At 36.5% G+C, this 15,477-nt stretch overlaps 1 protein-coding gene across 4 annotated transcripts in view; it reads left to right on the top strand.

The window, feature by feature from the left end:
* The window catches only part of TGFBR1 (transforming growth factor beta receptor 1), a 93,970-nt gene that overhangs the window by 67,611 nt on the left and 10,882 nt on the right, over positions 1–15,477 (top strand). For all 4 annotated transcript variants that reach the window (XM_060300700.1, XM_030829830.3, XM_030829829.3 and 1 more), the window contains exons 4-6: positions 2,091–2,321; positions 6,334–6,501; positions 8,280–8,436. In XM_060300700.1, coding sequence (XP_060156683.1) covers positions 2,091–2,321; positions 6,334–6,501; positions 8,280–8,436 — 556 coding nt within the window. The remainder of the gene's footprint in view (positions 1–2,090; positions 2,322–6,333; positions 6,502–8,279; positions 8,437–15,477) is intronic.

The raw sequence follows: 15,477 nt of genomic DNA, 5'->3' as shown, positions 1-15,477 counted from the left end.
TTTTCGCTCAAGCAGTTCTAAAAGGTACAGAAGTAAAGCAGAGAATATAGAGATCTGAATTAGGCCTGTTTATTTTTGTCTTTAGAAAAAAACTATTACTTTTTAAAAAATGCTCAGATTTTCATGTGGGTTATGGTAACCAAATACAGATAATATGATAAATCTAGATTTGATTTTTAATTCTAGTTCTGCATCTAGAATCCAGTTGTGAAGGGGAAGACAAAGACTTTCTTTGTCCTGTTAGGCTTTCTTGACCCTGCGTGAGTCCTGAATATGTCAGGCATTTTCAGACTTCCCATTTGCTATTCCCTTTCTTCTTTATTCCCTGCATTTCTAACTTCCAGATCAGCCTCCTGAAATGAACTCTTAAGTATACTTTAAATCTTTAAGTACATGGTGTGGCCCTGTTCAAAGGCTTTAAGAAAATTTTGTAAGTTAGTGTCTACTGTAAACAACATAATTAGGAATTGGTTATTCATAATACAAAAGAGCTCCTTGACTTAAATAAGGATTTTTCACAGATTTATTTTTAACCAGCAGTCTCCTTATAAAAACAATTGTTTACAATTAGACTGCTAACTACTTTGCAGGAAGTACGGAGGATGGATGGAGCAAGGGGAAGGAAGGATCTATTTGAGAAACTTAAAGATGAAAAGAGACAACTTAAAGATTTAACATTTGGATTTATTAGTATTTCACACCAGAGAATCAAAGAGACCAGATAATTTTATTTACTTCCATTAGTTTAATTTGATCTAGCAGGCAACTCAAGATAGATTATAAGTGACACCAATTTATGTGTATTAGACTATAAATAAAATACTGTAGAACACGATGTACACTGATATTTTGTCAGTGTCAGTATAATTCGACAGTTCTTAGTCCATGGGGAATTGGACTAGTCCCAAATATAGTGTTACTTAAATTTTGTAGGTAGTTAGTAAATACTTTTATGTAAATGAAATAAGTGTGGTAATATTTAAAACTATGTATTTTATAGTAAGGTAAGTTCAGTTAGTGAGAAAATTGCCAATGTTTCATCACCAAGGTAAGTTACTTGGCATCTTTCCTTAAGATATTAGTGTTGCCTAGGCAGCCAGTTCCTGGCTCGTAAATTGGTAAATTGCTTGCCTTGAAATGGTTTCTGTGATAATTTTTACTGATTTATTAAAAGTTAGACCAGAATTTACTTCTTCATTTCTTATGCTTACACACTTTTCTCCTCCTTTTCTCCTTACACACTTTTCTCCTCCTCCTTACACACTTTTCTCCTCCTCCTTTTGTAAAACTGTTACCAGACTCATCTTTCTGAAATAAGATTTTTAAATTATTTCTTTCCAGTCATGAAATGAATGGAAATGTTTACTAGTTCCTCTTTCACCCACAGCTCTCATTGGTCATCTTGAGCCGGGCATTCAGTACTCTTCACATTCTGGTGCAGCTTCTCTTCTACTGTTTTACTACATACATCTTTTTTTTTTTTTTTTTTTTGGCAGTATGCAGGCCTCGCACTGTTGTGGCCTCTCCGGTTGCGGAGCACAGGCTCCGGACGCGTAGGCTCAGCAGCCATGGCTCACGGGCCCAGCCGCTCCGCGGCATGTGGGATCTTCCCGGACCGGGGCACGAACCCATGTACCCTGCATTGGCAGGCGGACTCTCAACCACTGCGTCACCAGGGAAGCCCCCCATACATCCTTTTTCTGCTTATCTATTTAAGTTGGTTCCCTAAACATGTATCATCCATTTCTTCTACTTTTGCTTGCATATTCCTCCTACCTAAACACCTTACCTCCTTGTCTTCTTCTTTGTCCTATCCCTTCTGTAAAGGACAATCTAAATTCAGCTTATCTTTTAAAGCCTACCTTGAGTCTCTAGGCAGGAGTTTCTGGATTCTTTTATTGTATTTATTATTTTCCTTTTATCATGAATTATTGTTTTTTGCAAATTTACTCTATATTTCCTCAGTGAGATTGTAAGTTCCTTTAAGGAGTTAAACCTTTCTGAGTCACTCTTTTAACGCCTATCGTGGTGTTAGAAACAGGTACCGATATTGGTTGTTTGTGTCGAATACTATTTATTTTTATCTTTAGGTTTACCATTGCTTGTTCAGAGGACAATTGCGAGAACTATTGTGTTACAAGAAAGTATTGGCAAAGGTCGTTTTGGAGAAGTTTGGCGAGGAAAATGGAGAGGAGAAGAAGTTGCTGTTAAAATATTCTCCTCTAGAGAAGAACGTTCATGGTTCCGTGAGGCAGAGATTTATCAGACCGTCATGTTACGTCATGAAAACATCTTGGGATTTATAGCAGCAGACAATAAAGGTGAGTAACATTTGCTTCTCCTTTGAGTGTTACAAAATATACTTAATCCTTTCCACAAAGAAGACTACTAAACCTTGTCATATTTGATGAGAAATGGATGTTTGTAATATAAATTAGACCTATTAAGTAAAATAGAATATATTAGAAGCCTTTAGGAACAAGAACTTCTTAAAGATTTTCTTGACTCTTGACAACATGTTCCTAAACCTCTAATTGCTTTATAAAATGTAAAGAGCTATTTAAAAAAAGGTTACATGCTTTTGTTGTTTGGTTCTGGGAAGTTAGTTACTGAGGATAGTCATAACGTAGAAAAAAAATTTATCAACTCTGGTTGCCCAGAGTTTTGAGATAGGCTAGAGCTCATATGTTTCCTTTTAATCTCTTCCTGACCATTAGGGCATTCTAATATTTCTTAATGACCTTATGTATAGGGAGAGTAAGAATAACTTCTCAGTGTATTCTGTGTTTAAATTGCTAGGCTAAATAGATTAATCTTTTAAGTAAACTCACTTAAATAGAGAAATGGTTTCTCCAAAACCACCTTGCCCTTAGTAACCATGTGGACCTTTTCTTGCCTGTGGTACACAGGTGCTTGAGGCCTGGGGGCAGATGCTGAAGCAAGTGAGGAAGCCATGTCAGTAGGTAGCATGAGAGGTGACTGTGAAAAGTGAAAAGTGACTTCAGACTGCACTTCATTTACTTTCCTGGCTTCAGTTATTATAGTAGTGCCCACAATCGTACCTTTATAGCTTTTGTCAGAGGCTTGTATTGGGTTGGCCAAAAAAGTTCATTTGGGATTTTCCATGAGATGTTACAGAAAAACCCAAATGAACTTTTTGGCCAACACAGTATTACAACTCGACTCTCATCACACCCACCCTGAATCAAATGTATTTCCCAGCTTTCCTATTTTTTTAAAAAAAATGCTATCATCTTTTTTAAAGGCCATAACCATAGTCATCTTTTTACTTCTCTCCCTTCCCATTTTCTTCAACAATATTTATTTCTTTGAAATATTAACAATGTTTAATCTCAGTTTGTGTTCATGGGTGATTTTGATTTTTCTTTTTGCTTCTCTGTATTTTCAAATTTATTTACAACAAATATTTATTACTTGTTTTTTTAAACTTTTATTTATAGAAAATTTCCAGTATATAGAAAAGCAGAGAATAGTATAATGAACCCCCATCACCCAGCTTCAACAATTATCAGCTCACTGCCAACCATATTTGAGCTCTGATTCCACCTACTCTGCCCCCTCTGAATTATTTGAAGCTAATCCCAGAGAGCATATCTTTTCATCCATAAATATCTGTTTGTATCTTCAGATTATGGGGAATCTTTTTTTGTGAAACATAACAATACTACCATTGTCAATTTTTAAAATGCCATCAAATATCTAGTCAGTTTCACATTTCTGCAGTGGTCTCCCCCCTTTTTTTTTTTTTTAACAATTGGTTATTCACTTTAGGATCCATTGCATTTGGTTGATATTTATCTTAAATCCCTTAAAATCACTAGGGTTACCCTTTGTCTTTTTCTTCTCGGAGTTTATTTGTTAAAGAAACTGGATTGTTTGTCCTATAGGGCTTATCATTAATTGAATTCTTATAGTATCTCTGAACTTGCTCCTTGTATAATTTGAAAACTGGTAGTTAAAATTAGAGACTGAATCTGATTATTTTATTGGTTTCCTGAAAGTATATACGTTCTACATATTCTTTCTATTGCATCAAATCAGGAGGTGTATAAGTGTGATTATCTGCTTTTCGTGACTTAGGGGCGGTGATGGATGTAAGCAGGGATTATCAATAGATACTACCAATTCAGTATTACTTAATTTAAAAACAAAACAAACAAAAGCAGTGATCATAGTCTGACCAAGTCCTTAGTTTTCACTTTCTTCTGTCTTCGACACCATTTAGCTTCTCCCCCAACCCTTAAAACAACCTTTGTTTTCTGTGACTCTGGACTTTCTTATTTCTTAATAGGTGTTTTTGTTTTCTGAAACTCTTCTTAATACATATGAAGGCTCTAATTCTACAAATAGTAATTTCTCCCTCAAAGAACTTACCCACATTTTTGCTTTCAAACTCAATGGTAGGTAGTGGTGACTTTCAAATATACATTTTGAGGTTCAACCCTGACCCAGGCCCAGCATGTTTTAGGCTTGTTCCAAGTTGTAAACACACTAACTGACACAAAATGTTCCTGCTGCTGGTGCCCTGAACTCTTCCCTTTTGCTCAGGCAGCAGCCAAGCTGTTACTGTCATCTGGAGGTTACCATGGGAACTGACAACCCTGCTGGCTTTTCCCTACACCTCCTTTCTTCTTTGTCAGGGTTAATGGACTTTGCCTAGAACCTAGCCCCTCCATCCCCTATTCCCCTTTTCTTTATCTTTCTCATACTGATTTAGTTAATTCCACCTTAGACAACCCTTTATGTGGGCATAGCCTCTAATATGTCCTTCTTCCTTCCACCTCTCTTGTCACTTACCTCAGAAAACCTCCCATTCTTCCATCTTGCTGTGTTCCTATTTATTTCTTGTATTTGTGAGCCTTTCTGAATTCAGGTATGGTTAATAAGCATGCAGATAAAGCTAGTGATGTACCTGTATCAAGGAAAGGTATAAGTTTGAACAGAATCAGTTTACAAAGTTTATGAAGAAACAAGTTGATAAAGAACTAGTATCATGAATATTTAAATCCTTTCGAAAATACCCAGAAATCTCCTCCAGAATCTTCTGAAAACATTTCATTCCTTAATCTTTTCTAATCAGAATTGCTTTCTTTCAATTAACAACCTTCAAAATATAGAAATTGTTTTATGTCAATCAGTTTTTCTTTTGTTTTACAACTAATGGGGAAGTTCTTATGTGCCATGCATTGTACTGAATGCTTTTTAAAAATCTATTATCCTATTTTTTAAAATCTTCTTAGTAGTCTCACAAAGTAAGGTATTCTTGTTGTGTAAAAGAAGGAACAAAGGCTCATTGGTTAAGAAACTTGTCTGAGGTCATGTAGTCAGTGACAGCCAGGCCCTGATTCCAACCCAGGTCAGAATGACTCCAAGTGTGCATCTTTTACTGAATTGTCCTGCCTCCTAGTATTGTTGTAATATTTTTGCTTTCATGATTTTGTGAAATATATGACTTGCCAGCTACTCCTAGGTTAAATTGGCTTTTGTGGACCAGCCTAGCCTAGAAGCCCAGCCAGAACCTTTACCATGATTCTCATGGGAACATACATTTCCAATTCATGTACTGGCTTACAAATGAACTTTTGGAAGGACACATATTCCTAGTTGTTGAGGTTCAAAATCACCTTGTGTAAAACTGGATTCAGTCCTAGCCTTTTCTCCTCATGACATTTTTAGCTCCTGTCTCAGCTTCCCCATGTGTCAGTGATACCACTATTTTTATATTTTTCTAATCTGGAAACCTTGGAATTGTAATCTTTTCTGGCTTCTTTGTGAACGGTACACACAGTCTGTTTGTCATTAAAGCTTGCAGTTCTCATTTAAGCTCCCTTTCAGTTTCCAATAATATTCCATTCCCACTATAGCCACACTAGGTTCCAGGTACTTCTCATCTTCTTCCCTCCCTCCTCCCTTGTTTCCCTCCCCCCTTCCAGAAACAATCGTTGAGCACCTAACCTGAACCAGGCACCTAACTTGAACCAGGCATTCCTCGAAGCATTATCCCAGCCCTGCTACCATCTGTGTGGACTCAACATCACCATTTTTTAACTATGATTCCCTCTCTCTTGAATGGGATTAGTTATCCTTGCCTTATCTCAAGATTAAAGGGGCTTACTTTAAGGATCTAAAGGATACATACGTGAAAGTATAAGAAAACTGAAATATAAGAAAATATGAAAGAAATATATACAAATTTGAGGTACCAACATATTGCAGTTGTGTGATTCAGGATTGAGAGTAAAAAATGATAACTTTTGAATAAGTCATAAATGTTCTATAGCCCATCTGAAATATTGTTATTCTACTTGGCAGACAATGGTACATGGACTCAGCTCTGGTTGGTGTCAGATTATCATGAGCATGGATCCCTTTTTGATTACTTGAACAGATACACAGTTACTGTGGAAGGAATGATAAAACTCGCTCTGTCCACAGCAAGTGGACTTGCCCATCTTCACATGGAGATAGTTGGTACCCAAGGTAACTCAAAGCAATCCTGTTGTTTAAGCTTTAAATTCCCATGGATCTAATGTCTGTTCAGAAAATTTTTGCAAGAAGTCAGCTTAATTGGAGATATTTAAAATGAGTTTTTAGATGAGAATATTTTACCTTTCTGTTGAAAATCTAAGGTGGATTTATGAATCTGGGAATTCGTTCAGAGATTCTCCAGTCATTGTAACAATACTGATATTTTTGTAAGTTCTTAAAAGTAGTAGCGTTTAGTCTTTCTTGTGATTTTTGAGGATCTTGATTTTGGAATTTAGTTTATGTGCAGTACCATATGAAATGTGAAAAAGCTTTGTAAACATCAACATGCTCCATAAATGCTATCTGGCTATCTAATAATTATATTTGACCCTAGGATAAGGAGACTGCATGAGACAGTTTTACAGTTGAAAAATTGAATACTAAGTTTATGAAATTTTTATGCTTTGATTTTTGTGCCATATAAGATATCAGATGCCAATATATTCTCTGCTGTAATGATTATCCACTTGCTACCTGATGACTCCCCCAACTCCCAACTTTACAACACACATGCTGTTTTACTATCTCAGCCAGCCCCATCTTTGTAAATTTTATTATTGTTGATTATAATAGCTTTATTGAGTTATAATTTACCCATTTGGTATACAATTCAGTGGGTTTTAGTATATTCACAGAGTTGTACAGCTATCACCACAATCAGTTTTAGAACATTTTCATCATCTTAAAAGAACCCTGTAGTTCTTAGGAGTCATTCCCCATTTCCCCCCAAACTCTTTAGCCTTAGGCAACCTCTAATACACTTTCCATCTCTATAAATTTGCTTATTCTGTACATAGCATACAAAAGGAATCATACAATATGTGATCTTTTGTGACTGGCTTCTTTCTCTTAGTGTATTTTCAAGGTTCAGCCATGCTGCAGCATTTATCAGCAATTCATTCTTTTTTATGGCTGAGTAATATTTCATTGTATGGATATACCACATTTTGGGTATCCATTCATCAGTGATGGACATATGGGTTGTTTCCACTTTGGGCTGTTATGAATAATGCTGCTATGAACATTGTTGTACAAGTTTTTGTGTGGACATGTTTCCAGTTCTCTTGGATATATACCTGGGAGTGGAATTACTGGATCATATAGTTACTCTAAAGATTTGTGAAACTGCCAGACTTTTTTTTCCAAGTGCCTGTACTATTTTACATTTCCATCAGCAGTCTCTGAGGGTTCCAAGTTTTCCACATTGTAATTATTACTTTTTAATTTTAATTATTTTTAAATTACTTTTAAAATTTTATTTTTTTTCATTTTAGTGAGAAGACTAAATAAATAGATTAAAATACATAGTCCCTGCATAGTACAACTTTTTCTAGTGGTATTAAGGTATATTATACATTTAGTGAGTACATTCCAGTTGATAGACAAAGGAAGTGATTGAGATTCTTGGTTCTTGAATTCGAATATCAGTGACTAGGATTCCTGTAAAAAATTCATAGGGTATCAACAAACTAGTATCTTTAACCCCCAGTCTTTGCATATTAGACTTATATTTTTTGAGCATCATCCATTTTCTTTGAAGAAATGTAATTTCAGCAACTTTTTGTGTAATGATTCCCTTAAGGTGGTTTAGTAATGGCCTAGGTATTGCGGTGATGGGGGTTGAAATGCTTCGACACTGGGATGGGAGGAGAAGCTTTTGAACCTAAAGGTGGGATTTGTGATTGGTATTACCCTTTAAGCAACCATGTTTAATTTTTTTCTTTCTTTAGGAAAACCAGCCATTGCTCATAGGGATTTGAAATCAAAGAATATCTTGGTAAAGAAGAATGGAACTTGCTGTATTGCAGACTTGGGACTGGCAGTAAGACATGATTCGGCCACAGATACAATTGATATTGCTCCAAACCACAGAGTGGGAACAAAAAGGTATACTTATGGCTACACAGTGATTAATATGTTCTGAAATTGACTTCTTTTCCTTCTCATTTCTAGATACATATCTTTTCTGAAACTCGACCTTGTACTTTATTAGATTGCTCACAGGTAGAAGATCTCATGGTCTTGCCTGCTCTGAAACCAAGGTTACCTGACTTAAAAAGGTAACTGCTGATGAAAGGTGGCCTTTCCAGAAAATATTACCGTTATCATAATAGTAGCTAATGTTTATGGGGTACCTACTATGTGCCAATCATTTTAATGGGTCTTTTATGTATATCATTTATTGTTCTCTACAAATGTTGTGCTGTAGTTAGCCCAACTGTTTTCATATTTTTATCTCCTGAAAACATGCCTTTCTCTCTTCAAACTTTCCCATGTGCTGTATCCTAGAGCATAGTTTCTGCTTTTATTTCCCTAGCTTGTACTTAGTCTTCCTTTCTCATAGAAATCCTTTTCTGGACTGTTAGATGTCCTTGGCAAGGGCCCTCACTGCATGCTGAACTTGGACCATTGAGGCACTTAGCACATTATAACTGTCCATTTATTTGTCTGTATATTCCATTGGATCATAAGCTGCTTGAGAGCAGCCTTGTATTCCCAGCATCCATTTGTGCCTAATACATAGTAAGTCCTCAATAAATATTTGTTGAGTCTATGAGTACTCAAAGGACCTAATTAGGTAGGTATCACTACCCTCAATTCAGAGATGAGGAAACCGCCTTGTGGAGGTTAAGTAATGTGGCCAACCAACCTCATGGATGGTAAGCTGAAGAGCCGAGATTTGAACCTGGGCCTTTCTGACCCAAAAGGCTTTGCTCTGTGTATCACACAGCATTTGCCACCACATATCTTCAAACTGCTACCTTGGACTTGAATAGAGCCAATGTTCTATCTCAGTCGTATTTGTGACTTACGGATTCGACAGGGACTCTCAGATCTCTTGACTCAGTGTTCCAGGCAGTGGTTGCTGCAGGTCTTTGTGAGTCCTGGGACTTTTGAAGCCTCAGAACTGTGCAAGGTGGTATCAATAGGAGAACTGGCATTCATTTTTATCTATTATTTTGTTCCCTGGAGTATGTCTTTGTCTTTCCTTTTATCCTGTATTAGTGAGAAGACTTCTAGATTAAAATATAGTACATAGTACATAGCCAAGTAGGTGGTGTACATTAGGACACCTAGGATAGTCAGTTATTACTTGTGGGTCATTGGAAACTTAGATCATAAGGCAGATAGCATAAAATTGCTGTTTCAGCTTTTCATGGGATTTGGTTGACATCATTAATTTACAAACTAGTTGGGATATTTAATATTTTTCTTGAGTCTAATATGATCTCAGTTATGTGTGGAAGCTTGAGCTTCAGAGATCAGACCCAGGGAGAGGACAGGGGTGGGCTGTGTAGAAACAATCTGAAGGGGCTGGAGGCTGGTGCAACTGACTGCACCTGAGGTTATACACAGAGGAAGCCTGGGCTGCCTTAGAGGCCAGGTGCCATTGTGTGGGCAGTGCATGAGGGGAGGGTTGGGACCTGCCATTACAGCCTTTTTCCTGGCATGAGCTCTCAGGCAGCAGGACACAGCCTACACAAACTCCTGGAGCAGTCACAATACATACCCCACCCCCCCACCCCAGGCTCCAGGAGCAATCGATCGTGAGCTGCCTCTGCTCCCCTCATGCGCTCTGGGGGCACACGTGAGCTGCCACCACCACCAACCCCAGGACCAGGCATCCGCCGCCACATCTGCACACCCTCTTTCAAGGGGATAACTGCCAGCACATGCTGAGGAAAGAGGTGACAGGCATCCATACTAAAAACAGCCCTTGCACCAAAAGTATTAAACCCACACAAGGTACACAGGGACACCCCCACATATAAACAGTCTTCCAAGATCACCATCAATAACTGTTTCTCCTAAACTCACAGAATAAGAAATACAAGTAAAGTGAAGAAGCAGAGGAACCACTCCCAGTTAAAAGACCATTAGAATTCCCCTGAAAGAACAAACAATGAAACAGACCTCTTCGGTCTAGGGGACACTGATTTCAAAAAGGAAATAGTGGAAATACTGAAGGAATTAAGAAAGGCTATCAACAGAAATGCAGAGTACTATAAAAAGGAACTAGAAACCATAAAGAGGAACCAAGAAAAATTAGAAGAAAACTCACTTGTTGAGACGAAAACTAAAGGCAATGAATAGCAGAATAAATAATTGAGAAGAACGAGTAAGTGAACTGGAAGATAGAATATGGAAATCACCCAATCAGGATGGCAGACAGACAAATGAAAAAAAGAGACCTATGGGATAATATAAAGCATGCCAATCTAGGCATAATAGGGATTCCAGAAGGGGAAGAAAGAGAAAAGGGGATCGAAAATGTATTTGAAGAAATTATGACTGAAAACTTCCCAAACCTAAGGAAGGAAACAGATATCCAGGTACAGGAAGCACAGAGGGTCCCAAACAAGGTGAACCCAAACAGATCTACACGACGACCTATTATAATAAAAATGGCAAAAAGAGAGGATTCTAAAGGCAGCAAGAGAAAAACAAAGAGTTAATTACAAGGGATCCCCCATAAAGTTATCAGCTGATTTCTCTACAGAAATGTTGCAGGCCAGAAGGGAGTAGCAAGATATATTCAAAGTCCTGAAAGGGAAAAATCTGCAACCTAGGATACTCTACCCAGCAAGATTATCATTGAGAATAGAAGGAGAGAGAAAGAATTTCTCAGACAAGCAAAAAACTAAAAGAATACAGCAGTACTAAAGCTATCCTAAAGGGAATATTGAAAGGTCTTCTCTAAATAGAAAAGGAGTAACAGTCTATAGGGAAGAGAAAATCACAATTGGAAAGCAAATTACCTAAATAAGCCAGTACACACACAGATTAAAAAAAAAAAATTCTGTGAAAGTAATGGTAACCACAATGAACAGCAAAAGGATGAACATGAAGATGTAAAAGAGGACATCAAACTCATAAAATGTGGGGAAGGAGGGTAAGAAAATGTAGATTTTTCTTTTTTTTTTTCATTTCCTAGATGTGTTTGAGCCTGTATGACTACCAGTCTAAGGCAAGTAGATATAGGACGGGGTTAATATATTTCAGAAACAGAGTAAACACAAATCAAAAACATATAGTACCTTGACAGAAACAAAAAAGAAGAGAATGTCAGTGTAATACAAGAGAAAATCATCAAATCACAAAAGGAAAAATAATAGAAAAGGACAAAGAAGAAACATAAAATCAACAGGAAAACAAGGTCAAAACGGCAATGAATAACATATCTATCAATAGCTACTTAAATGCCAATGGACAAAATGCTCCAATCAAAAGACAGAGTGGTAAGCTTCTGCACAGCAAAGGAACCCATAAACAAAACAAAAAAACAACCACAGAATGGGAGAAAATATTTGCAAACTATGCAATGGACAAGGGCTTAGTCTCTAAAATTTACAAACAGCTCATATGGCTCACTATCAAAAAAAGCAACCCAATCAAAAAATGGGTGGAAGACCTAAATTGATATTTCTCCAAAGAAGACATACAGATGGCCAAGAGGCACATGAAAAGATGCTCAGCTAATTATTAGAGAAAAGCAAATCAAAACTACAATGAGGTATCACCTCACACCAGTCAGAATGGCCATCATCAAAAAAATCTACAAACCATAAATGCTGGAGAGGATGTGGAGAAAAGGGACCCCTCCTACAACTGCTGGTGGGAATGTAAATTGGTACAACCACCATGGAGAACAGTATGGAGATTCCCTAAAAAAACTAAAAATAGAACTACTATATGATCCAGCAATCTCACTCCTGGGCATATATCCAAGAAAACCATGATTCAAAAAGATACATGCATCCCAATGTTCATTGCAGCACTATTTAAAATAGCCAAGACATGGAAGCAGTCTAAATGTCCATTGACAGAAGAATGGATAAAAAAGATGTGGGGTGTGTGTGTATTCACACACACACAGGTATATATACATATACACACACACACACACAATGGACCATTAGCCATTAAAAAGAACGAAATAATGCCATTTGCAGCAACATGAATGGACCTAGAGATTGTCATACTAAGTGAAGTAAGTCAGACAGAAAAAGACAAGTATCATATGATATCACTTATATGTGCAATTTAAAAAATGATACAAATGAACTTATTTACAAAGTAGAAACAGACTCACAGACTTAGAAAACAAATTTATGGTTACCAAAGGGGAAAGGTAGGGGGGGAGTGATAAATCAGGAGGTTGGGATTAACATACACAATACTATATATAAAACAGATAATCAATAAGAACCTACTGTGTAGCACAAGGAACTCTACTCAGTACTCTGTGATAACCTATATGGGTAAAGAATCTGAAAAAGAATGGATATATATATTAACTGAACAACTTTGCTGTACACCTGAAATTAACACAACATTGTATATCAACTATACCCAAGTATAATAAAAAATTAAATTAAAAAATAATAAAAATATACTCTCTCTCAAAAAAAGATCTCTCAATATCCTGTGGTAAACCATAATGGAAAAGAATATGAAAATATATATATATATATGTATATCTGAATCACTTTGCTGTACAGTAGAAATTAACACAACATTGTAAATCAACAATACTTGAATAAAATAAATTTTTTTAAATAGAAAAAAAGAGTGGCAGATTTGATAGAAAAAAACAAGAGCCTACAATATGCTGCCTACAAGTGACCCACTTTAGGGCAAAGGACACACATAGATTGAAAAGTGAGGGGATGGAAAAAGATTTCATGCAAATGAAAATGAAAAGAAAGGGGAGGTTGCGATACTCATATCAGACAAAATAGACTTTCAAACAAAGCCCATAAAGAAAGATAGAGAAGGACACTATATAATGATAAAAGGATCGATACAGGAAGAGGATTTTATACTTGACAACATATATGCACCTAATAATATAGGAGTACCTAAATACATAAAACAAATACTAACAGACATAAAGGGAGAAACTGATGGGAATACAATAATAGTAGGAGACTTTAACACCCCATTCACATCAATGGACATATCTTCTAGACAGAAGATCAATAAGGCAACAGAGATCCTAAATGACACAATAGAACAATTAGGCTTAATTGACATTTTCAGGACATTACATTAAAAAAAAAAACCAGAATAAACATTCTTTTCAAGTGCACATGGAACATTCTCTAGGATTGACCACATTACTAGGGCATAAAACAAGCCTCAACAAATTTAAGAGTATAGAAATTATCTCAAACATCTTTTCTGACCACTGCAGCATGAAACTAGAAATCAACCACAGAAAAGAAATGAGAAAAAAAAAAGATTACATGGAGACTCAATAGCATGCTACTAAAAAACCAATGGGTCAATGATGAAATCAGAGAGGAAATTTTAAAATACCTTGAGGGACTTCTCTGGTAGTCCAATGGGTAAGGCTCCGCACTCCCAATGCAGGGGGTCTGGGTTCGATCCCTGGCCAGGAAGCTAGATCCCACATGCATGCTGCAACTAAGAAGTCTGCATGCTGTAACTAAGAAGTCCACAAGCCGCAACTAAGTCTGCATGCCACAACTAAAGATCCTGCGTGCCACAGCTAAGACCCAGCGCAGCCAAAATAAATAAAATAAATATTTTTAAAAATACCTTGAGACAGATGACAAAACACAACCATACAAAATCTATGGGATGGCAGCAAAAGCAGTTCTTAGAAGTTCATAGCAATACAGACCTTGCTCAAAAAACAAGAAAAATCTCAAACATCCTAACCTACTACTTAAAAGAATCAGAAAAAAGGAAAAAGGAGAACAAACAAAACCTGAGAGCAGAAGGAAGGAAGTAATAAAGATCAGAGGGAAAAATAAGAGATTTTAAATAAAATAGAGATTTTTTTAAAAAAATAGAAAAAAATCAATACAACCAAGAGCTGGTTCTTTGAAAGGATAATCAAAATTGACAAACCTCTGGCCAGGCTCACCAAGAAGAAAAGAGAGAATCCAAATAAAGTAAATGAAAAAGGAGACAGACATAACAACTGATACTGCAGAAATACAAAAAACCATAAGGGAATACTGTGAACAATTAAATGCCAACAAATTTGACAACCTAGAAGAAATGGACAAGTTTCTAGAAACATACAGCCCACCAAAACTGAATCAAAAAGAAATAGATACATACAGCTGATTCACTTTGTTGTAGAGCAGAAACTAACACAACATTGTAAAGCAGTTACATTCCAATAAAAAAATAGATAATTTGAACAGACTGATCATTAGAGGTGAAACAATCTGTAATTTAAAAACTCCCTACAAACAAAAGTCCAGGACCAAATGGCTCCACAGGTGAATTCTACCATACAAAGAAGAACTTACATTGATCCTTCCAACTCTTCCAAAAATTGAAGAGAACACCCCCAAAGACACTCTATGAAGCCACCATCACCCTGATACCAAAACCAGACAAATACACCAGCAAAAAAGAAAATTACAGGCCAATATCATTGATGAATATAGATGCAAAAATTCTCAACAAAATATTAGCAGACTGAATCCAAAACACACAAAAAAGACCATACACCATGACCAAGTGGGATTCACTGCAAGTTCACAAGCATGGTTCAACATTCACAAATCAATGTGATACACCACATGAACAAAAGAAAAGACAAAAACTGCATGATTGTCTCAATAGACGCAGAAAAAGCATTTGACAAAATTCCATTCATGATAAAAAAGAACTCTTACCAATGTGGGTACAGAGGGAACATAACAAAAGCTATTTATGACAAACGCACAGCCAATATAATACTCAGTGGTGAAAAGCTGAAAGCCTTCCCACTAAAATCTGGAACAAGACAAGGATGTCCACTCACACCTCTTTTATTCAACCTGGTATTGGTAGTCCTAGCCACAGCAATCAGACAAGAAAAAGAAATAAAAGATATCCAAATTGGAAGGGAAGAGGTAAAGTTGTCATTATATGCAGATGACATGATTCTACATATAGAAA

The sequence above is a fragment of the Globicephala melas genome, chromosome 6 (assembly GCF_963455315.2).
Source record: "Globicephala melas chromosome 6, mGloMel1.2, whole genome shotgun sequence".
NCBI classification, from domain to species: domain Eukaryota; kingdom Metazoa; phylum Chordata; class Mammalia; order Artiodactyla; family Delphinidae; genus Globicephala; species Globicephala melas.
Note: the sequence above shows the minus strand (reverse complement) of the source record. Positions and strands in the feature narration are given on the sequence as shown.